This window comes from Micromys minutus, assembly GCF_963924665.1.
Source record: "Micromys minutus genome assembly, chromosome: 18".
Lineage (NCBI taxonomy): Eukaryota > Metazoa > Chordata > Mammalia > Rodentia > Muridae > Micromys > Micromys minutus.
Window position 1 is genome coordinate 27,092,525 of NC_137953.1, and position 22,950 is coordinate 27,115,474.

The 22,950-nt window shown below is 45.4% G+C and overlaps 1 protein-coding gene across 1 annotated transcript in view; it reads right to left on the bottom strand.

Annotated features, from left to right (window-relative positions):
* The window catches only part of CHN2 (chimerin 2), a 270,132-nt gene that overhangs the window by 81,754 nt on the left and 165,428 nt on the right, over window positions 1–22,950 (bottom strand). Inside the window, exons 4-6 of the mRNA XM_080931971.1 lie at window positions 12,786–12,817; window positions 9,848–9,961; window positions 7,777–8,062 (exon numbers count right to left, since the gene is read on the bottom strand). Coding sequence (XP_080788097.1) covers window positions 7,777–8,062; window positions 9,848–9,961; window positions 12,786–12,817 — 432 coding nt within the window. The remainder of the gene's footprint in view (window positions 1–7,776; window positions 8,063–9,847; window positions 9,962–12,785; window positions 12,818–22,950) is intronic.

Consider the following 22,950-nt stretch of genomic DNA (forward strand, 5'->3'; position numbering starts at 1 on the left):
TGCTGCTCAGGCCTCCGATAAATCGACATGGTTAGATTCTGACTTGAAATATTAACCAGTCAATCCTGGCTTCCTGAGAGCATCAGGCTAGTTCAGATCCGTCCATGCAGTGTTCCCGTCCCATTCTGATGGCTGTGTGCGTGCGGTGGGAAGCTGGATGGCCACAGCCATTACTGTACCTGTTGTCTTCACGTATCCTTGACTCCTGAGAGAAGCCTGGTTATGTCACTTACATGTTATTTCCAAAGAACCTCCTGAGGAGAGAAGTTTTTCTGGACCCTGTGATCCCAGCAGCTTTATTTTCTACCTCCGTTATATCAGTGGTCCAGGCGCCACCCCAACACCCACCTCTATGTGTGTGTGCCAAGCTCACATGTGTATGTGTGTATGTGTGTGTGTGTGTGTGTGTGTGTGTGTGTGTGTTTGCTCATGTGCGCCTGTGTGCTTTGTGTGCATGCCTGTGTGTGGGTACATATGTACATGTGTGAGTGTATGCGTGTATATGTGGGGTGTGTGTGTGTGTATGTATGTAAATGAATGCAACTTCTCAGCTTAGCCAAAGGCATTGGTCAACATCCTGCTTAAGTCTAATGAACACAGAGAAGCTCAACATCCCAAAAGCAAGCTCCCAAGCACAGCACGCAGTTGTGAGCCCATGTGAGAAAGGGACTGTGACATCATCACAGTCAGGCATGTTGGGCTTCCGGAGCCCGTTAGCTTTGCACAGAACGCCATGAGAACCCTAACTATGTTCTTCAGCTGTCTTCTCCCCCACACTCTCCTCTCTGCTGCACTTCCTCTTATTCATCTCTCTCCTGCCTGGCCCCCGGAGACTGCACCCTGTTCCCTGGACTGTGCCCCAGAACTTTGGCTGGGTTTGGCCAATGGGAAGTACAGGCAGAAGGTCACATAGTAGGTAGGAGAAAAACTGGGGTCTGGGAGAGAAGCAGTGATATGGGGTGCCCCCCTCTTGGGGGAGTTCCCACTCCAGCTCTCATTTACCTTCCTTAATCTTCCTGCTACCCCTGGACCCTTGAGAAGGTGGTGGTGGCCCATTCTTGACTTGACAACCCAAGGGACTATTTCACAGTTCAACAAATTCTCTTTAGACTTCCAGCCTTCTGCTTCCTGCAGGGGTCCTGCTAGGGCCACTGAGTGTGATATGACATCACTTTTCATTTCCGGCTGATTCAGACAGGGGTCTAGTGCTATAATGGACACACCTTTGGGATCTTAATTATTTAAGTAGTCTACATGAAGTGCAGATTAAGGCAGCGTTTTTTGAGAGGTTTCAGAAACAATCTGTGCCTCATGCTTCAGACCTCCTGCCATGTAAGCCAAGCATTTGCTCAGACGGCCTCTGGACCCCTTCTCCTCTAGGCTCTGGTTTCTCCTGATGCCACAGGAGGCTCACAGCCAGATTCCAGCCCCAGGATAAAAGAGCTTGTCAAGAAAAGGGCTGGGAGCCCTTGACCTGGCTCAGGGTTAGTTTGAGATACACTGACCCTCACTGTGAAATTGGCTCAGTTTTTTGCACTTACATACATGCTCCTGCTTCATTCAGTGAGTGTTTGCATGTGAGTCTGTAGGGATTTACGAGGCTTTGGAACCAGAAGTCACCAAAAAGCTTTCACCTGGATGTGAAAAACACCCACAGGTTCCCCAGCACTGCTTGTGTGGATCCATCTGGAGCCCAGTAAAGATGGACCAGAGCCTCCGGGAAGACCTGATCCAGTGGTTCTGACCATAGGCCTGCATGTCTAACTATCTTCTTGGGAAGGCCAACGATGTTGGTATTCACGGCCACGATGCGAGAACAGCAGATGTCAAAGTTACCTAGGATACAGTGGACTAAGTCCACATCAGGACTATGCGCCAGTCTCTGAGGTGGTCCTGAGGCATAGGTGGTCCTAGCAGATTTCACAAAGAGGGGTGTCTGCACTGGGACGTAAAGAAGCCTGAAGATCATAGAAGGGAGAAAGCATTTCGGGCTGAAGGCACAGAGAAAGATGATGTGGGCTAGAGAGGGAGGCAGCATAAGAAGGTAGGGTAAGGTGGTGTCATGGGTGGACCATGGCATTGATGGGCATTTCCAGTACCCCTCGAGCCCTCGTCATCTGCCTTCCACACCAGGCCACACTGTGGCTCCAGACTTGTCTCTCTATAGTCAGCACCCGTCCTCCTGGGCATTTTTCTCTTTCTGTAGAGATGGGTCTCATCAGCAAGTGCAGTCTAGAATAGGAGAGGCTGGACTTCTCAAAGCACCTCTCATCCTCCAGAAGCCAGGAGATGATGCATTAGTGTCCCTGCCCAGTTCCTGTAAGGACAAGCATGGCTTCTCACAAAGACATGGAGAACCAAAGGGCAGACTCAGCGTTGTTCATTCTTTCTAGCCTTCTCACCTGTTTTACTTTCTCTGACCTGACTTTTCCCACCTCCTCCCTTAGGTACCATTTGGGATCCTGAATACCTTCTGTCAGTCCAGGCTCAGACAGGTAGCCAAGGTCCTGCTAAATCTGAACTAGGACAGCTGTGCTGAGCAGTCTCCAGGGGGCACCAAGCATTTTGTGGGACTTTAATTGAGAGAAAAAACCCAGAGTAATCTCTATCTGCTCCAGGGGCTTCTGCTGGTCTCTATGGCTGAGCAAGCCTTCCTCATTGGCATGGTGATTGCCCTCAGACCAGGGACAATGCAGGCAAGGCCATCTAGATGGGCAGCTGGATCACAGGAAACCACAGTCAAGGGGTCATCTGGTGTGAAGATTGGCAGCCAGAAAGTTGATGGTTTCTCAAGGTGGAGGGAGTGGCAAGGGGTAGATGGGGGCTATCCAAAGTGGGTCCTCAGTGAAGGAGAGGTTCTTTAGGAAGTGGGCTGCTGGCCAGGGCTGTATGATGGGAGAATAGAAACCGGGGAGGCTTCGCTGCCTGAGGCAGGCTGTAAAAGTGACTAGGCCACTGGTCCCGAAGCAATGGATGGAAGAGGGCAGGGACTGGGAAGCTTCTGGGGAGGACATGGGTGTTCCAAAAAGGCCAAGACAAACCTATCCCCATCTCAGGGGCTTATTCCCACACTGCAGCCATTTCTGCCTGGTGCTGTGAGGACCTTCCAGTTTCAAAACTCCGCTAAGTCCTGCGAAGGCAGATCCCCAGTGAACAATCTGGAGGGGCGGGGCACAGTGAGCATAAGGAAGGGGGTGGGAGGCAGGGGACCGGAGCAGCTCTGCTCTGCACGTCCAGTAGCCAAGGCGGAAAGCACTGCCCTTAGCTTTAATGTGCGAAGGTTTTTACTCTTGTTTCAGTCTTTGGATGGATACTATGTATGCCACGGTTCAAACAGTAGCAAGGAGGGGACAAGTCTCTTCTACACCCACCAGTTTAGACCCCTGCTTCCCCTCCCAACAATCAGCAATGACTACTCTTTTAACTTGATGGCTTGACAGGAAATAAACCTGTAAAACTCATATTTTCCTGGTTTGCATAAATGAAACATAATGATACAGTTGCACTTTTTTTTTTTTTTTTGGCACTGGCTTCTTTCTTTCCTTCTTTGTTTTTTTAGGGGGGAGTTGTTTTGTTTTGCATTGCCCCCCCTCATCTTGTCCGGGGGCTGCCTGCCGGACCATACATGCAGGAGCTGCTGTGGAACTCATGGAGGTCGATGTCTGACATTTGCTACCACCAGACACAGTGAGAAGAATGAATAAGACAGAACTGGGGCTGACCATCCTCCAAAAGCAGAGGAGAGGGAGGAAGCTGTAACCCGTGCTGAAGGCCAAGGAGGAAACAGTGAAATGAACTTGGGGCCAGGCAACCCTGAGACAGAGAAAAAAACGAACAGGATACAGCAGACACAGCCCCATATCTAAAACTTCAAAAGGATCTGCGAGTACTTTTGTTTTGGGTTTTTGGATTAAGGATGAACAGCAGCTAGTCGAGCACCAATCTGAAAATTCCCCTGGTTCCCCAACATCTTGGGCAGAGGCTGCTCAACTTGTGTATTATTAAAAGTGCCTTTACTGCCTCACAGGCACACATCATTTTCACATCAAATAGGGGTGCAATTTATTGCATCAGATAACCACTTAATACAGATGCACTTGCCGTCTTATTTATTTGATTCAGAGGGATGCATTTGGTGAGAAAGGCCGGTTCTTATAGCTAGAAACAGTAATGCATTTTTCAGACTCAGACCATGTAAAGACCGAGTATTTTTTAATGGCCAGTGACAGGACAGTGGCCAAATCCACGTGGTTACTTAGAGTCATAAAGACAATGAGGGCACGGTGAGGTCCAGCTATTCTATGGATTTAAGATGTTCTGGATGTGGAATGGGAAGCCTGTGTCCCCTCTTTACCTTGCTAGCGTGAAGCAGGAATAGGGCATACATGGGGGATTCTGCCTGTGAATTTGGCACAGTCACACGGAGTCTAAACTGGGACACAGTTCCACGTCTGTGCAATCTGGATGTAGAATCCCAGTGTTAGCCAGAGACTGCCTACATGCCATGATAATCTATGTGCGTTATAAATTCTAAAATACATTTCTTGCATTTCATGTGTCGCACCAAACTGACCATTTTAATTAAACGCACGGAATGGGTGACCCAAACATACCGTGTCTTAAAAGCCAATGGATTACATAAAGAATCGTGGAGTTTACCTACTGGTAGGGGCTGAACCTTTACAGCTTCATTCTGTCTGCAGGCTCCCCCCATCCCCTACCTCATCCATAGTTATTAAAGTCAGATCCATTGCTAGCAACCTGGGCAGGAAGAATATCTGGACACCACTCAAGTCAGATGGGGGAGATAATATATCTTTTTTCCCCTCGATTAGCACTGTTATTGCTCTTGGATTTGTAATAGCATATTCTTTCCTAGATTAACTTGGAAGTGATCAATAAAACAAATGGGTGAGCAAGGTCTGAGCGCCGTGGAATGGACGCGCTGGATCTGAGCACCGCTCGGAAGCCGACGCATCTCACTATTAAACCTTCAAGCATTGACTAAAGCAGACAGGTACCTCAGGCTCCTCTCTCAGTCAATCTACTCAAGTTCCCACTAGCTCTTCTCCAGTCCCTGCCTCCATGGCAACAGCCCCACCCCCACCCCCACCCCCCACCTTGCCCTGAAGAGGAACAGGATCTCTGGCCAGACTGAGGCTTTTCCTAATCACACTTGTCAATACAGGTCACAGAGAAATGGATGGATCCTTAAGTGGCCAGCAGCAAGTGGCCAGACCTAGTGTCCAGAATGTTCCTCACAAAAGCCAAGGACATCATTAATGTCCAAGAAAATCCATACCCCTGACAACTGTCCATCAAGCTTCTTGCTGAGTATGGACTTTTACTTCAGCATCTCCTTTCTTTCCCTACCACCCTCCTCCCCCATAAACAGGTACAAGCTGTCTCACTCAGTGTGGTTATTAATCAGATTATTCATTTCTCTAGGGCAGTGGGTCTCAACCTGCCCATCTTAACCCCAAAAGGGGTTGAACGACCCTTTCACAGGAGTCACCTAAGAGCATCAGAAAACAGATGTTTGCATTATGGTTCATAACAGTAGCAAATTTAGTTATGAGGTGGCAATGAAAATAATATTACAGTTGGGGGTCACCACAACAGGAGGAACTGTATTAAAGGGACGCAGCATTAGGAAGGCTGAAAAGCACTGACCTAGTGGAATGTGTGCTGGCTAGAGTTATGACAACTTGACACAAACTGTAGTCAACTGAGAAGAGGGACCCTCGAGTGAGAAAAATGCCTCCATGGGATCAGGGTGTGGCCAGCCTGTGGAGGAATTTTCTCCAGCCTGTGGATCCATGGAAGAAGGTCCAGCCCATTGTGCAGGGGCCATCCCTGGTCCCGGGTTCTGTAAGGAAGCAGGCTGAACAAGCCAAGGGAAACAACCCAGTAAGCAACACCCCTCCATCACTTTTATATCAGTTCCCACCTTCAGGTTCCTGTCCTGTTTGAGTTTCTCTGATGATGAACAGTGGTGTAAAAGTGTCAGTCGGATGGACCCCCCTCCCCCACATGCATTTAGGTCATGGTATTTCCTCACAGCAATGTAAACCCTAACTGAGACAGAGGGCATATCGTGTCACCTCAGTTTCCTGCTGAGAGTAACACCCCAAAATAGCAGCTTCCATGGATGAAACTTCCTTGCTGGTTCCATTGTGGGGCCTGCTTTCTGTAACAGACGGTGTTTTCAAACGGCAATGCTCTCTGATTCAGGAATACAAACACCACTTCAGAGACTTATTTTACAATTCATCTCCTGATTTATCATGGCTGGGAAGGTCAGCTTCCAGATTTTCTGTTCTAAATTGCTTTTGAACAGATTTACAAACAAACACAGAAGACTGGCTTTCATCTGGACCAGAACAAACTCGCAAAGATTGCCTCTCTCTCTTTCTCTTTCTCTCTCTCTCTCTCTCTCTCTCTCTCTCTCTCTCTCTCTCTCTCTCTCTCCCAACCTTCCTCCCCCTCTCCCTCTCCAACACCACAACTTTCCTATTACATGTAAACAGTCAGCAGTCCTAAAATATCCCAAATCAATTATTTCTGAGAGAATACACAGGTGTTGGGGTGATATTAGAGTTATAAAAAGAAAATAGCAAATTTTCATGGGCCAGCTGCTCATCTGATGTGATGCTGGAGAAGGCCCTCCTCTGCTCTGAGACCCAATTAGCAAATCAATTAACATCACTGCCCTTGCTGCCAACAGACTGGCTGCACTCTCCAGCCACCCCAGTACTGGGTGAGGCTCTCATCTTTGATGCCCAGTCCTTACATTCAGCCTAAGCTCCTACAGATTTCCACTGGTCCTGGCATGGGGGGGGCGGTGGGCAGCTGAGTTTAAGAATTAGCAGCCACCACAGGAACAGCAGAGCTACCTTACCCTCTATGTATCACTCTCTGCTCAATCCTAGCCCATTCTAAAACCTAGGCTTGGCTCAGCCACAGTGGGTGCTGATGGTGTGGTGGGCTGTCCCTCTCAGAGGGAAATAGATAAGATGAGGCAAAGCAGATGGTCTCCCCGACAGGACACAGCCCCAAAGTCTGCTGGCCAACTGTGGTGGTGCCTTTCATATAAACACCAGAATATCAGAAACAGAAATGGCGTCTCCTTTACCATATCCTTCCACTACTACAACACACCCAGCTTACCCACTCACCCAACTCAAGGGCTTTCTGATAGCCCTGAAGCACAGCTTGCGTGGCTGGGGGAAAATCAGCTTGACTAAGCCTTCCTGAAATGGCAGTCATGGTGAAAGTTTCCAAGTCTCTTAGTAACTCTTCATCTAGGTTAACTCACTTTCAAAAGGTGGCTAGCCTCCTGCCCACAGATGCTCACACATCCCTAGGACAGACAAACACCAGGCAATTGGCCCACTTTGTAGCCAGAGACAGCCAGCAAGTCCCAAGTGACAATCTGAGACATATATTTTTTTCAACCACTGCTTGGCCTTCAACAATAATGGAGTGTTTTATTTCAAACTACAACAAACTGCTACAAACAAACCCACAAATGAATATTTGTCTTAAGTTCTGGCTCTGACCATAGAGCAAATCATGGGACATTTGTGGGTCCCGAGATTCTCTCCTGTATCTCAAGAGGAGCTTGACTTGGAAGAGTCTAAGGACCTTTGGGCACACCAGTTCTAAACTGGGGAGGATTCTCCCCAACATTCCGACAACACTGGTCTATCATTATCTCTGCTGTCACAAGCTGACAGGAAATATCCCCCCACGATCACCCCCTGGGCTGCTCACCTTCTCCACTGGTGTGTGCTCCTCATTGGTAACACTAGCTTTCCTCGATTCATTTTTAGACCTGCTCAGCCTTCTGGACACCTTTTCTCTGAGGAGAGTGGCATATCCGATGTGCTCGTAGATAGGATTTGTGGTCATTTTTGCGATGTACTCAGCAGCCTTGGTCTCTATGTAGAGTGTGATCAAGCCATCCGTCACCAGGTCGTGAATGGATTCGAACCTCTTCTCACCCACGAAATGCTTCCCATCGTGGAAGAGCCGGTAGTTTAAGGTCTGGTTCCCAAACCTGATCACCAGAAAGCCAAGGATTACAACCGGTGAGAAAGGCATGGGGAAAGTGAGGTTCCTTAGGCCTGAGGCAGGGGCTTGGATCTCATCTCAGAGATCCTGTGAGATAGATGCTGTGATTATCTATATTTAACAGGAGAAGCAACAGAAAGCTGTTGTGCCTGTTGGAGCCCATGGGCCTGGAATGAAGCAGACAGGGTCTAACCTCAGGTATGCATTTGGGAACAATTAATCCTGTAAGTCATTCAGGGTACTGGGTCATTCCATTGTCATTTGTGAAAGTCAAAACCCTGACGTACGAACAAATACGTCATCTATACACTACTTTAATGGGAAATGACCATTACCTCTGCAAGGGATACTAACACCAAAGTCTAATGATGGGCTTATCAGACCTTTGACTGCAACCCCATCTCTACCATCCCTTTAATGAAGCAATAGAGAAACATCAGCTAGGTGCTCAATGTACCACCAGACCTGGCATCCCGCAGTCTCACCTGCATGACTACCTGTGCCTACTCTGGGGTGCCAGGAGATAGGAGCATGCTCTGTCTACCCAGAGTTCTTAACAGCTTTTGACACAATCCCTTGTCACTGAGCCCCTTAAGACATGTTCTGGGCATCTCCAGCTACAACATGAAAAGCGTCTTTTCGGGGTCACACTGTGAAGACTCTATTGGATATACACCCTTCATGTGCCTCTGAATCCATTCTCTCTGTGGAGAGAGCTCTCATCAATTTCCAGGAGTCCACAGGAAGACTCTGTGGGGACAGCCTGAGCCATACAAGTGATCCCTGTGGTGCCTGAGCACTTGTGGTGACACACATGGCATTGGTCATCATGGCAAGTTTGGGGACAAGGTGGTCCCAGAGAAGTCAAGAATGGTGGACATGTCACAAACACCGACAATCTGCTTGTCTTCAGCCAGGCAAACAGACACTCAATCTCTGGACTGCAGCTGGTGTTTGAAAACAGTGAGCGGTAGCCCGAGTGATTGAGAAGACTTAGCGTCTGGGATGCGGGGCGGGTTCTGGATGGGGCCAGCAAAGGAGGCTGCAAAGTGTAGCCGGTGTGCCCACTGCCACTATAGTGCACATTTAAGCTGCTGGAGATGATGAATGTCAGATTTTGTGTGTTTTACTGTACTGGGGAATCATGGGAGCCCTGCATGTGCACAGTCCTGAGTGGATGTGTGTGGTTGACATCAACACATCCATGTCAAAGACATGACAGCCTCAGACTCATTAGAAAAATGGCAAAACTGCCCCTACTCCCTGGGAGCCTCAAAGGAAATAGAGCAAAGCCTTCCTTGTGTCTGAGTATGAATAATGATATTGCGCCCAGAAAATGTCTACCATGGCGCTCTCTCGTTCTCTCTCTGTCTCTCTCTGTCTGTCTGTCTGTCTCTCTCTCTCTCTCTCTTTTGAAGGTAACAGCCTGAAGACTGCTCCTCTACAGAGGCAGCTCCCACTGAGAGGAGCTAACCCTGCCTCCTTGTTCAGCTGTGTGATATAAACCCTGCCTCCTTGTTCGGTTACATGCGACGACCCCATCTCCCCAGTCAACACTATGTTATAAAGATGTTGCTCTTCTGAGGTGCCGCAGTTTCTCCACCAGAGAGAGCTCGGGCCACCTGATCTCAGCCTCTCACGCTCTCTCTTTGTTTCGTCATCCCAGTCGGGACTCTCTCTCTCCCTGGAGCATGCCACACCATTAAAAAAAAAAAAAAAAGGGAAAATCATAAAAGCCATTTTCACCAGTCACGAGTGAAGCACAGCTCACCTCAGTGCCAGCGTGTAGCATCCCGGCTGCCGTTGGCTTTCTCGAAGGATGTAGGCACCCTCCACGCCGCCTAGAAGCTCATCAGCCTGCTCCCGGGAGATGATCCCATGAAACCTGGAGGGACAAGGCGGTCACGGTCATGAGCCGACTGAACACAGTAGATACTGTGAGGACGAGGCTGAAGAATGGGGTTACTAGGTACCTAGGCACCCACTGTCTCCAATGACATGAAGAGGGGTGTGATGAGGGCTCATCTCGAAGACCCTTTTGGAACTTTCTCCCTCTATTCCCCACGGGAAAATACGCAGGATAATAAATAAATCCACTTGGCTTTAATCTCCTGTCTTTGCTCTCGGGCTGAAAATGAAGATCTAAATGAAAGCTAGGTTATGGCTCCTTGCAAACCATGGGGAATAACAAAAGAACATTTACCAATTTAGCTTTCAGCTCAAACACAGAGAACCGTGGATTATCCTGATTGCAAATGAACACTTATTGATTAGCAACCTGCTTGCTTCTGCTGCTGGGCGTCGTTAATTTTAGAGGCCCTTCTGGAAAGAAGGGCTGGCTAGACGCCATGTTCTTCCAGTGTTTTTTACACCGGGGATTAATTGTTTAGGCGGGTGTTTGAGAAGGGAATCTACTTTTCCATTTTTAATGATAATGTTTGTCTTCGACTTCTCTGTTACAAAATGAACATATACACACAAACACAGAGACAGACAGACAGGCGGGCAGACAGACAGAATATGGTACACTGAGTGGGACTTCTGGCTCATCAAAGACTGCACTGGCCTTCTGAAGGCAGTTGTCTGAGGCCAATTGTCTGAGGCGAAGAACGTGGACAGTGACTGGTGAGGGTGAAGGCAGGTGACTGGGTGGATCTGTTTGTCCTTCTACCTTTAAGTAAAGATGAAGGCTCACAGCCATCACTAGCAATTCTTTGTTTTGTTTGTTTTGAGACAGTCTCTCTATTATGCAGCCTTGCCATCCTGGAACTCATTGCATAGACCAGACTGGCCTCGAACACACAAAGATCCGCTTGCCTCTGTCTCCCGAGTGTGCACCTATACCCAGGTTTTATTATTACTATTTTATTTTCTATCACCACTATCAATTCTATCCTTTGTGTATCTCAGACGTGGGGCCTTGAGTATGAGAGAGGTCAGTGTCCAGGGACTCTGAACTCCTGGAAGAGGGATAAATACCGCTTTCTAGACCTAGTGGTAGAAAACGTTGGGAGAATAATCATGTGAAAAATTTTCTGAGCATAAAAAAGGAAATAACATTTGTTGCCCTCTCCCTAGCCAAGAATACAAAAGTTAGGCTGGAAAACAAATGTGATGGAGAAGTGTGTGTGTGTGTGTGTCTGTGTGTGGTGTGTCTGTGTATGCCTCTGTGTGTGTGTCTGTGTGTGGTGTGTCTGTGCATGGAGTATGTGTGCATGTCTCTGTGTGTCTGTGTTTGTGTGTGTGTGTGTGTGTGTGTGTGTGTGTGTGTGTGTATGTGGTATGTGTTCATGTCTGTGTGTATGAGTGTGTGTGTAAGGTGTGTCTGTGTATGCATGTGTGTGTATGTGGTATGTATATCTCTGTGTGTGGGGGTGCAAGGAGAGGGCAGTGAGTGTTGTGGTGTGTTGTTCTAATTTGCTTCTTCCAATATTCTTTTCAATAGTGGCTCTTCTAGTTGATATTCTGACCCTAGGGGAGCAAACATGCCTGAAGCATCAATGGTCCTGTATGAAAATCTCAGCCTGTGGGTCAAAGTGACGACAGCTTGGGGGTGGGGGCTGATGCTCTGCTAAGTTCTGGTTTTAAATCTCAGGAACTGGAGCTTAGAGCAGGGAACATTGGGGGTGAGCACTGAGATGTAACAACAACCCTCTTGCACAGCCAGAGACTAAGACTTCCATGAAGAAGAGTGAGCCAGAGGAGTCTGGAGAGAGCATTGCCAAGACCATTGGGTCTAAGTGGGTCTTGTACACTGTGTGTGAACTTGACATGGAGCAGAGAGGTTTAGGGTTTTGTGAGTGAGGCCACTGGATTCTTGAGACATTGTGGAGAAGCCTCTTGTGTAACGTAAGTTCTGGCAGGGAGAGCTTCTCTATGGTGGCCAATTCAGGCACAAAACACTAACCATGAAGCCAAGGATATTCTGGGTATGGAGATGAGAGGGAAGGTCTCATTGGCTAAGAGAGCACAGGAGGTGGCCTTAAAAGCTCTTGCCTCATCATGCCTCTAGGCTGACCTTAGCAAGTGACTTATGTACCTTCCCCTCCCTTGGACCATTCCATAGTCCTCTCTCTTTAAAGGGTTCTGTACCTTGCATTCTTATACTACAAATGACTTTGCTAGTTGTGGTATTTGCCTTACCCTAGATTACTAAGGAAATCACACAGCTAGAGGTGAATAAAAAGGATAAGCTGGCCAGATAGAAAGAGAATAAAAATGGGCTTAAGGCAATCTGGCTGATACATCCAAGCCTAGAGAAGGATCTTTTTGGTTTTCCAACACTGCAGGAGAAAGGGATGCTTTTCCTGAGCACTGTATTATGAGGTTCATGATAGTCAGGAATTCAACAAAAGTGTGCAGTTTTGGACACCTACATGTTTAATATTGCATCAGGGTAGACATGAGATGAAATGCTGGTGGAAAACCTGTTTCAAACACTGGCCAGACACCCGGAGGCTGTCTCAGAGGAGAGAAATATTACACAGGACTCTCCCCCACCCCACCTCAGTAGGAACCAGGTACCACCTGAGTGTGGGAAGAAAAACTCAATACAAATGTGTCTGATTGCATTTATTCTTCGTACTAAACTCTTACACAATAGACGTGTGATGAAGACGATGTTAGGGAATAGTTAATAGTTAAATTTAAATGACATATGAAGTGACTACTTACTAAATTGTTAAAACAAAGAATAGTATAATACATACTCTCTTCCATAATATTTTGGTCTGTTTTCCACCTATATTAAAAAAAGAAAAAAATGTTAATAATGCACTTGAATTTAAAACAGCTAGATTAAAAATGTAATTCAGATAAACAGCTAGGGTGATGGTTTTAATTTTACTATAGATTCATTCACCAAATCATAGATCCATGAGGCTTTGGAATTGATCAACACATCCTAATGGGTAGAAATGATCAAGAATATTTTAACGTCATTCTAAAAGATAAGGCAGCTATTTCTAACATGAATAAAACATAAGCATTAATTTCAATCTTCACTTAATTGTTTTGTTTTGCACTTAGAAATAAACAAGGGTTTGCACCTGGATTAAAAAAAATAAATATCATGTTCTCTTCTCAAATAAAATTGGTATTTTAGCATTCTCCTTTATTTTTCAACAGATGTCTAGTGATGGGCCCCTGAGGCCCAGCACACATAGAGCAAGACTGAGGTGTCTACATCAGGTCAGATCACACGTGGCATCTACCACAGAAGGATATTGTTCTCTGATGTTCACAGTACTGACTTGATAAGATCTGAGCATAGATTCTCATATTAGGCTCCCAGTCCCGCCTTAATTCTTGAGACAGTTCCAATGCAGCTGAGCCATGTGAAGTTAGAAGTCTTAATGATAGTTGCACATTTGGAAACAAATTTGTGTCTGTTCCCTGGTGTAGGATATAAGTGTGGCAGATGTTTTGTCCATAGTCAGTTCTGTATTCAGCGAAATAGACTGTTCTCCCAGTAGGGCTCACGGATAGGCATAGTGGTTGGATTTCCAGGCACCAGGCAGGTTCCTGGTATATTTCTATCTCCCCTATATCCCAAAAAATAGACAGGCTACATAGGATATTATAGACCACGAGGAAAGCTCAGAAAGCGGACCCAGGGCTCTGAAGACCACTTCACAGTCTAGCTAAGACAAATGTAGCTCACACACAAATACGGAGGACCGCATGGGAGGGGAAGCTGACCCCTGAGTCCTGAGATGTAGGGAAGAGGTTAGCAACTATGGGATTTAATGGATTCTAGACCCGTGTAAACACGTGTTCTCTCTACTGTGCATTTTGTATGAAACGTGCTCAAAGGCTGCTCACAGCTTCTGATCTTGGAGGTGTAAAGTCTACTCCATGATTTTGTGAAATATATATTTAAATGATATAATTAACTAGTGCACAGAGTGTGTGAAGAAGTCCCTTCTTAGCAGGTGTCTTTTCTAGAAGTGCTATGTTCTATTGTCACTTCCTTTACACAACAGTAACTTTTTAAATGTGAGCTGAAAATTGTTACAGATATCATTTTATTGGCTTTTGAAATTCTTATTTATGGGATACTACTGATACTCAGTAGCCATAGAGACAATTTAGAGTTAGAAAAGCTAAGGCGTCTACAAAAGCTACACATAGTAACAAAATATCTTTCCATTTTTAAAGATCTAACAGTCCAAAATTAGACGTGGTTCATTCTGTTTACAACCGCACCAGCAATGGAGGAGTGTTCCTCTTTCTTCACATCCTTGCCAGCATCTGCTGTCACCTGAGTTTTTGATCTTAGCCATTTTGACTGGTGTGAGGTGGCATCATGGGGTTGTTTTGATTTGCATTTCCCTGATGACTAGGGACGTTGAGCATTTCTTTAGATGCTTCTCAGCCATTCGATATTCCTCAACTGAGTGGAACTGTTCTGACAACAATCAATTCCAATGTTTTTCCCTTCTCCGTAGCTCTTACAAAATGCATAATTATAACTGTTCATGATAGAGAGAAAATGGCTGGGGTTAAAGGGTTAAAACCATCTCCTTTTTTTTCCTAATCTTGTTATTGTTGGCGGAAGCCTCAGCAAGCGCCTACACTCCAGCAAGCCTTAAACAAGCCGGAGCTTACTTGTTAGTTATAGGACTCTAGGAAAGCCTTAGAGCCTCAGCATCTCTTCAGGCTGGATGAGAGTAGACCCTTGGATGTAGATAGAACATTATCAGCTTGGTACCAAGGCTTAGCGGAATAGGGTCCTGTCCTGTGACACCACTAACCTCTACACTGTGGTCCAGTAGAACTCAATATGTTCTCTCCGCAGGTACAGCTCCATCAGCTATGAGATTCAGTGTTCTCTCGCTCTCTCTCTCTCTGTGTGTGTGCATGCGCGTGTGCACCCATGCATGTGTGCTTATAATGATATATGTGCGTAACCACAAGTGCACAGAGGCCAGGGGGAGGGGAGGACACTGGGTGTCTTCCTCTCTCATTCTCTGCCTTATTCTTTAAGAGTGAGACTCTCACTGGATCTGGAAAGTTTTGTTTTATTTTGTTTTCTACTAAAGCATCCTAAAAGATCAAATTTCCAAATGTTGCTAAAAATCCTCCTAAATAACCACTGAACGCTGTAATGAAAATTTTGCTATAATGCAAACCATTGTAGGTTTAATTTTCTACTTGTTTATCACTCACTGGAGTAATATATTTGTATGCCTCTATGGGGTATGCAGCTAAATGGACTTGGGATGTCATTACCCTTCTCCACTAAGCACGTGCAGTAATAAAATAAACAATGGAATACTCTTGGCACAGATATGAATGTTCATTCACTGGAACAGACTTGGCGGTGGTCTCGGGTGTGCCCGGGCTTACCAATCGGGGGTGGGAGTAGAAAGGAAATTGTGGTCAATGAGGGCAGCACTGAGCTCTGGAACAAAGCCTCCTTCCACAGGCTAGCAGTATCCTCCTACTCAAAGTATCACCGGAAAGGATGTCACCAGGTCATCAGGACCAGAGTCTTGCCCTCATTATGGGGCATGAATTTGTACCTTAAAGAGGACTCACAAAAGTCTTAGAGTTCTAGAAGGTGCCAGGCATCTGAGTGCTTGGCACAGTAGGTCCTCGGCTGAGGAAAGATGATGGCTAGCTGGCTAGGAAGCCCCTGTAGCAGATAGTATTAGAAGAGCCAAGAGTGCTATGCTTAGCAGAAGTGTGAGGGAAGGTGAGGACAATGGATAGAGGACTGTCCTCCCTGGGGCCCCACCTCCTGCATGACTATATTATATTTCTTTGGACAGTATTATACTTCTTTGCTTCTCATTTCTTCAGTTTTTAATAATGTGGGTGCTATCAAGCATGCTATATTAATATGATGGCTTCAGAGATCAGAGGAGGCATTGCCTATAAAAACTGTGAGACCTGGAACAGTCCGGCCCTGGTCTTACACTACTGAGTGCTATGATGTTCTGTGTGCCACACTGGGCATGACACCCCAGGGCTTCTCTGCTGTTCCAGTGAAGACTACAAAATCTTAAGGCTTTGGTTGACTTTTAGACGTCTTTATTTTGAATAATTTGCTCATCTGAAGGCCTTCGGGTTTCTCTTTGATGTCGATGAACACCTTACAACCTCTTCCCAGTAATTTAAAGTCTATCAGAGAGTTAGCCAATGTCGATAAAATTTGCCCCCAATGCCCTGATATTCTGACTCTCGAATTTTTTTTTTGTGTGATTTAGAATAACATTTCTTTTAAAATACCAGCTTTATCCTGCTAATTTTAAGGAAGATTTTTCAACAGTTTGTAAAGCCTGCAAGAATATTCTGGTGACAGCTGCACTGTGGGAGACAGGAGGTATAATCCTTAAATGAGTTTCTTTATAGTCAGATTATCTTTGCTTAGATAAATACACATTCTTTTATATTCAATACAAAGACATTTAAAGAACATCATTGAGTATTCTGTAAACAAGGTTTCCAATTATTGGAAAAAAACAAAGCTTGTATAATCTCTCAGCAGATGGTATATGTTAAGTTTATACTTAACAAATAATTTTAAAAAACTAATTTAGGAGCCTTTGCGTGAGGCAACCAGACTGCTGAGTTCTCAGAGATACAGATCACATGTGAGAGAAAGGGCCTTTGATGGGAGATTTGGATTGGTCATACTGGGGTTATTTCACCCACAAAAATTAAGGATGGTTAATTCCTTTCTAATTAGAAACCAAAGATCTCTATTGAAAAGAAAATCAAATAAAAGCCCAGGAATTTTCATTCTTATAATTCAACGTGTATGGTATAGAGGGAAAACTGGGCACATCCAAATCCCTCATGTTTTTCTAGATCCCAGGGCATAACTTTAAGCTTTTCTGAACCTGTGAGTCCCGAGAGATGAGCCCCCTCCTTTCTTGATGAGAATGTGCTAAAACAATGCACCATATGTAGGCTGAAGAAATGGCACAGTGGCTAAGGGTGTTTATTGTTCTTGCTGAGGACCTGGGTTTGTTCCCCCATACACATTGTAGATTACAGCTCTAGTTCTAGGGGATCTGATGCCCCATCTGGCCTCCATGGGCACTACATATATGCAGCACACATACACACACGGAGGCAAATCATTCGTACACATAAAATAAAAATGAATCTTAAAAAAAATCAGAAAAAAGAATTTATCCAGTCTTGTTGTGGTCAACTTTGAGTGGCCATCGTGGCCTTGTTTGCTTTATGAGCACACAGTAGGGGAGTTAAAGACTGAATCAAAGCATTCTGCTGTGAGAAGAGGCACAGATAGACCAGAACAGCTCCATTCATGTGGTTTGCTTTCTGCCTTTAATATCTCAATTTCAGTTTTCCTAGGAACCTGGACTGAAAACTAGTGATACTTCTATAAAAATGAGAAGACTTGTTCCCGTCAGTGAAGAGATGACCCTTTCCACCCCATGAGTCCCCAGACTCACTCAGCGAAGGCGCAGATGATGCCTTCTGACTCTCTCGGTGGGTATGGGCAATGGCTTCGGGTCTGTAGTCTGGAATGTTGCTAAATAGGCTGTAACATATCCTAGCCAAGGGGCTGGTAGTGAAAAAGTCTGTTTGGGAAAGGACTTGACACTTTTGACTATTTTCAAGAAGGTTACTAGTAAACAACAGCAACAAAAAATTCAAGTGAGCAACAAATGCTTTGAATGCTTCAAGTAGAATGGAGTTAAAAGAAGGAAACAGGAAATACTTCTTTCTTATAATACTGCTCTAAAAGTGTGTTTAAGAATAAGACAGTATTTATGAAATGTCACCAACAGATCAAAGTAGCACAGAGGGACATGAACTACTAGATCAGACTAAAATCTTAAAAAATTAATAAGAAAACCTACACCCTGATCAGAAGAAATATAAATGCCGTCGAGTTTAAGAACCAAATGAACAAACACACTAGAGGAAAATCATAAGTAGTTGGGCGGTAGAGTAGACACACTATGGTTAGACATACTATGTGTATATGTGAACCACTGCAGAAGCTCCCAGCTGTTTTAGGACTGGCTCCTTCACAATTCTTCCCTAGATGGTGTGCTGGAACAGCCTCTAGCTGCCAGTGGTCAAACACAGAAGACATCCTGGGATTAGAGCCTGAAGCATTGCTTAAAGATTTGTCTGGGATGGATGTCAATATTCCTAGAACCCTTTGGATGAGCAACCATAGAACACACACTACAATGGGGGCACTATGTGATGCCCAGACTTCTTATGTGCACATCTGAAGAGCAGTTACACCCTGACATGCACACATACTGATCCTCTCTTGCATACTGGGGCTGTGCTTCTGGCTCTGGTCTTTTCTTTAGGTCTACTGACCTTGACCCAGAGCATCCCCGTGGGCAGGGCAAGGAGAGGCAGAGGAGGAGACATAATGCACAGGTTCCTTCTGTGCAGATGCCTTGGTTAGCCAACAAGCAGCCAGCAGAGGCTATCATTCCCACTGCATATGAGCAGAGGAAGGCCCGTAAGGCTCTATCTCCTGAAGGCCATGAAAAAGCATGAGGTTGACATACAGACCAGGATCTGGTGGGTGCTGACAATCTACACAGGGAAGGAGGAGAATTTCCAGAGCACAGAAGAAAACACAGCAATGGAAAACATTGGTTCTATTGGAGTCACTGGACTGACCTGTACATCATCAAAAATCTCAAATCCTACCCATTCTAGCACCCTGTTAGCGTGGATGGTATAGAAATCTGCTCACAGGACAAATTTTGGGTCAAAGGTTTTTGTGGATGTGTTGATGCTCCCTCCCTCCACTGCAAGTCCCTCTTGGCTACAGGAGGTGGTCACTTCAGTCTCCACATCCCCTGATGCTAAGGTCATCCCCATAGACCTCCCAGAGCCTCTCAGGTCTCTAACTAGCTCAAGAGATGCCCCCCACTGATTTCTGTTCTCTTTCCCAGCACTCTCCAGAGTCCCCCTCTCCCCACACCTGATCCTCATTCCCATTCTTTTCCCCACCCCCTCTCCCACCCAGTTCCCTCTCTCCATCCACCTCTGATGTCTATTTTATTTCCCCTTCCAAGCAAGATTCAAGCATCCTCCCTTGGGCCCTCCTTGTTGCTTGGCTTCTTTGGGTCTGTGGATTGTAGCATGGTTATCCTGTACCTCATGGCTACTGTCCACTTATAAGTGAGTGCATACCGTGTGTGTCTTTCTGGGTCTGGGTTGCCTCACTCAGGATAATATTCTCTAGTTCTATCCATTGGCCTGCAAATTTTATGTTTTTGTTTTTAATAGCTAAGTGGTATTTCATTGTGTAGATATACCATATTTTCTTTATCCACTCTTTAGAGCATAAGGGGCCGGACCTAGGCCTCTTACACATTTGTAGCAGATTTGAATCTTGGTCTATATGTGCAAATAAAAACCCCTAACAATTAAAGTGGGGTTGTCTTTGACTCTGTTGCCTGCCTCTGTTGCTCTTCGCCTAGCTGGACTGTCTGGTCTGGCCTCAGTGGAGAGGATATGCTTAGTCCTGCTGTGAGTTGTTGCCCCAGGGCAGGGCATCTGAGGAGAATGGGAGGGGGTAATAAGGAAAGGGACTTGAGAGGGCAGGACTGGTGGGGAGCAGTAACCAGGATATAAAGTGAATAAATAAATTAATGAATTAATAAAAAATAAAGAAAAAAAATCTGCTCACCACACCTGGTGTCTTGGGTAAAAATATGATTTTACCCAGGGTTCCTGGGTGCTGTCCTTTTCAGTGCACCCTCTTCCCTCCCATGGAACGTTTCTCTGAGTGGCCGTTGCAGATGTCCCTTTCTCCCTTTGTCCAGCATCATGAATCTAATCTCCGGGTCTAATAAAATAATACTAATCCCATCTGAACTTTCCTCCCTCCCAGATCTGGTTTATACTGAACAGAAAAAACAGGCTTCATCACATTGCTGAGTGCTCCAAACCCTTCTCAGTTTCCTCATTTCTGGGGGCATGGATCTCCCAGGACTTAGTGGGGTCTTCTCAGATCTCTCCACTGAGGGCCTCTTTTACCCTACAAGCACTGTACTAAGTGGGGGCAACCTCAATCCACCAAGACAAAAGCCTTGTTCTCTCTCACCTGTGGCTGCTAGCTCCAGATCTTTAGATTCCAGTATCTAACATCAGATGACTCCAAAAGCCAAAAAGTACTAGGGGATCATGGTGCAGTGTGGGTGTGATTGTTGGAAAGAAGCTCTAGGGAGGAGTATAGTAAGTAAAGAAAGAAAATGAGGGGACAGTAATGGAGGAGAGGGTAGAACGGGATGAGAGGTAAGGAAAGATAAGTAACACTAAGGATGTTTGAAAAAGTCACAGGAAAATATTATTTTATAAGCTTACTTCAAAATACAAAAATACACTGTGTGTGTGTGTGTGTGTGTGTGTGTGTGTGTGTGTGTGTGCATGTGCGTGTTTTAAATGGAGTTACCCTGCCCATATCTCTATCCTTCTGATACTTCCTACAAGCAGGTGTCATATTTTAAACTTTAAAAATCCTGTAAAGGGAAATAAAAGTCCAGGATTTGCACATGGACTAAAACTTTATCTTAAAATCTGACCCTAAATCTTTTTATTCTTTTTTTTGTTATTTTGTTTTTTGCCTCAAATTATGTTTCTTTGCCCACTCAATCTTCAGTGCAAATGAGAATTCAGACTCCTCTCTGGAGAGCTCGGATTGATCATTAACACGACCTTGGCACCTTGACTGCGTGTTCTTCCTCAACCTAAATTAACCCTTGTTCTCTCAGCTCATCTGCCTTCTCCTCTGACTGTCTTTACATTCTCCATATTCCTCCTAAACCCAAGGAGCTTGAGCTACCTAAGAGAATCAAACCACAAAGGGAAGATGACGCTGTTGCTAACTTTGTCAGCAAACATAATTTAAATCTTTTCTCCTCTCAGTAAATTCCTCCCTTCAAAGCTTAATCCATGCCCAAAGAACAATAAAGGACTAGGGGAACCTAGAATGCAGTTGAAAGATTTGTCTGGTGTTAGTCTCTTTTGCACAGTCTACTGTGAAGGACATTGAGAGAAGTCCCTGCAAGTCCTACCCAGTGACATTTTAATTATGAAGATAAACTCAATGTGTTTCTATTATGTCCTGTATTCGCATTTGTGATTTATATTTAAAAACCAGATCTCTCTTTCTGTCTCTACCTGTCCCTTTCTGTGTCTGCTTTTGTCTCTGTCTCTCTGTGTGTTTATATCTGCCCCTGTCTCTGTTTTCTGTCTCTGTCTCTGTCTCTCCTTTTCTCTGTCTCTGTCTCTTTCTGTCTTTCTGTCTCTGTACGTGTCCTGTGAAGATCACATCTTTCCTTGGGGATAATATTGCCTGCAGCATGCTTCTACATACGTTCTTCCACCATACTGGTGGTGGGCTGTGTGCCTTTGATTCTTTCTCATCTTTCTGCAGCTCAGAGTGGTTACTCTTGGTTACCAGTTGGCTCTCATAGCTCAGAAGAGCTAAGACTGACTTCGGGTCTGACTCTCATTTCTCTACATCACAATGATATCTATAAAATCTAGAAGTGTGCATATGTTATTTTTTTTAAAGTGCCCAGAGAGGTGCACCCCCAAGAGCTCTACATCAAATAAATAATTAAGAACTCTTTATGAATATTTTTCCTTCTGATCATTCATCTGCACCCTTTGGATTTCTGAGCATGGTCTTCCACTACCACCAGACACAGGCCTGTCTCCTGCCTGTCAGAGCACAGTACCCCAGAGAACAGCTTTGCTTCTCAGCCTTCTCTGCCTGCACAAATAATCTTGACTTTCTTGATGCTTCTGTGTGGGAATCTCCATAGATCTGGTTGAATACATGAAAGGCTGCAAAGTAGTCACAGCAGGCACACCCACACCCCGCAGACATCCCTTAGTGTTTACAGCACATCGATTTGTTCATCCTTTATCACCCACCAATCCAACTTTTAAAGCTATGTTTTTCAAAGCGGAGGGCTTAGCACACTTCTTTCCAAACATTCGAATGCAAATCGTCAGTCGGCTACAATGGCTATTAGACTTTTGATAGGAGCTTTTGAAAGCTTTCTTCCTGATGTTAGATCCAGTATAGTTTACACGCCCAGGAAATGTCAGAAATGGCTACTCCACCCAGCCTTTCAGTCACCACTAAGCAGTGCTGGTCACTTTTACTAGCAGGCTGCCATCTACAGGAAGAAGGTTGCGGAAGGCCTGCTTCTTGCTGCTGTCTTAGCCTTTCTTGCCGGTGTGCATGTGCTAACCATGAAGGGCTGGCTGCTCTTCAAATGGCTGGGAGTGGCTTCCTTCCTCAGCTCCAGGCTCCAGTTCCTTTCTGCCTTCACAGTGTCTGGGAGAGGACAAGGATGAATGCCAGTCCTTTCCATGTGTGGCTGGCAGGCCTGCCTCTACTCTAACCACTTTATGTGCACCAACTCTCTTCCAAGTTACTATTGGTGCGTAAGTCGTGGCCAGCAAGGTTCTCCGGAAAGGGTTGGACTGGAAAGAGTTTAGGCTTGGAGGACCATGGAGCCTCTGTCTCAAGGACTCAGCTCACTCAGAAATGAATGATCATCTCTATATTCTGATGAAACTCAGCACAAAACCAGTCAGTGGATTATTGTGTGCCAATCCCTTGGCTAGGCTAACAAAGGTGGCTGTCCCATTTACAAACATCTTACGCTAAGCACAAAACATAAAACCTCTCATCCTTCCCAAGCCTCTTGATCTCATCGTGGGCCAAGTTTTATTAGCATGAGGTCTCTCCACTTGCTGCATTGAGTGGCAGACAACTCTAATTTTTAAGCAAGATGTGCCAAGTCAACCTAAAATCCTATTAACTAAGGCAGAAAGTGGCTGGATTATATATGTTAGCAACAGAGATTACAGAAACACAAATGAGTCTTGCGT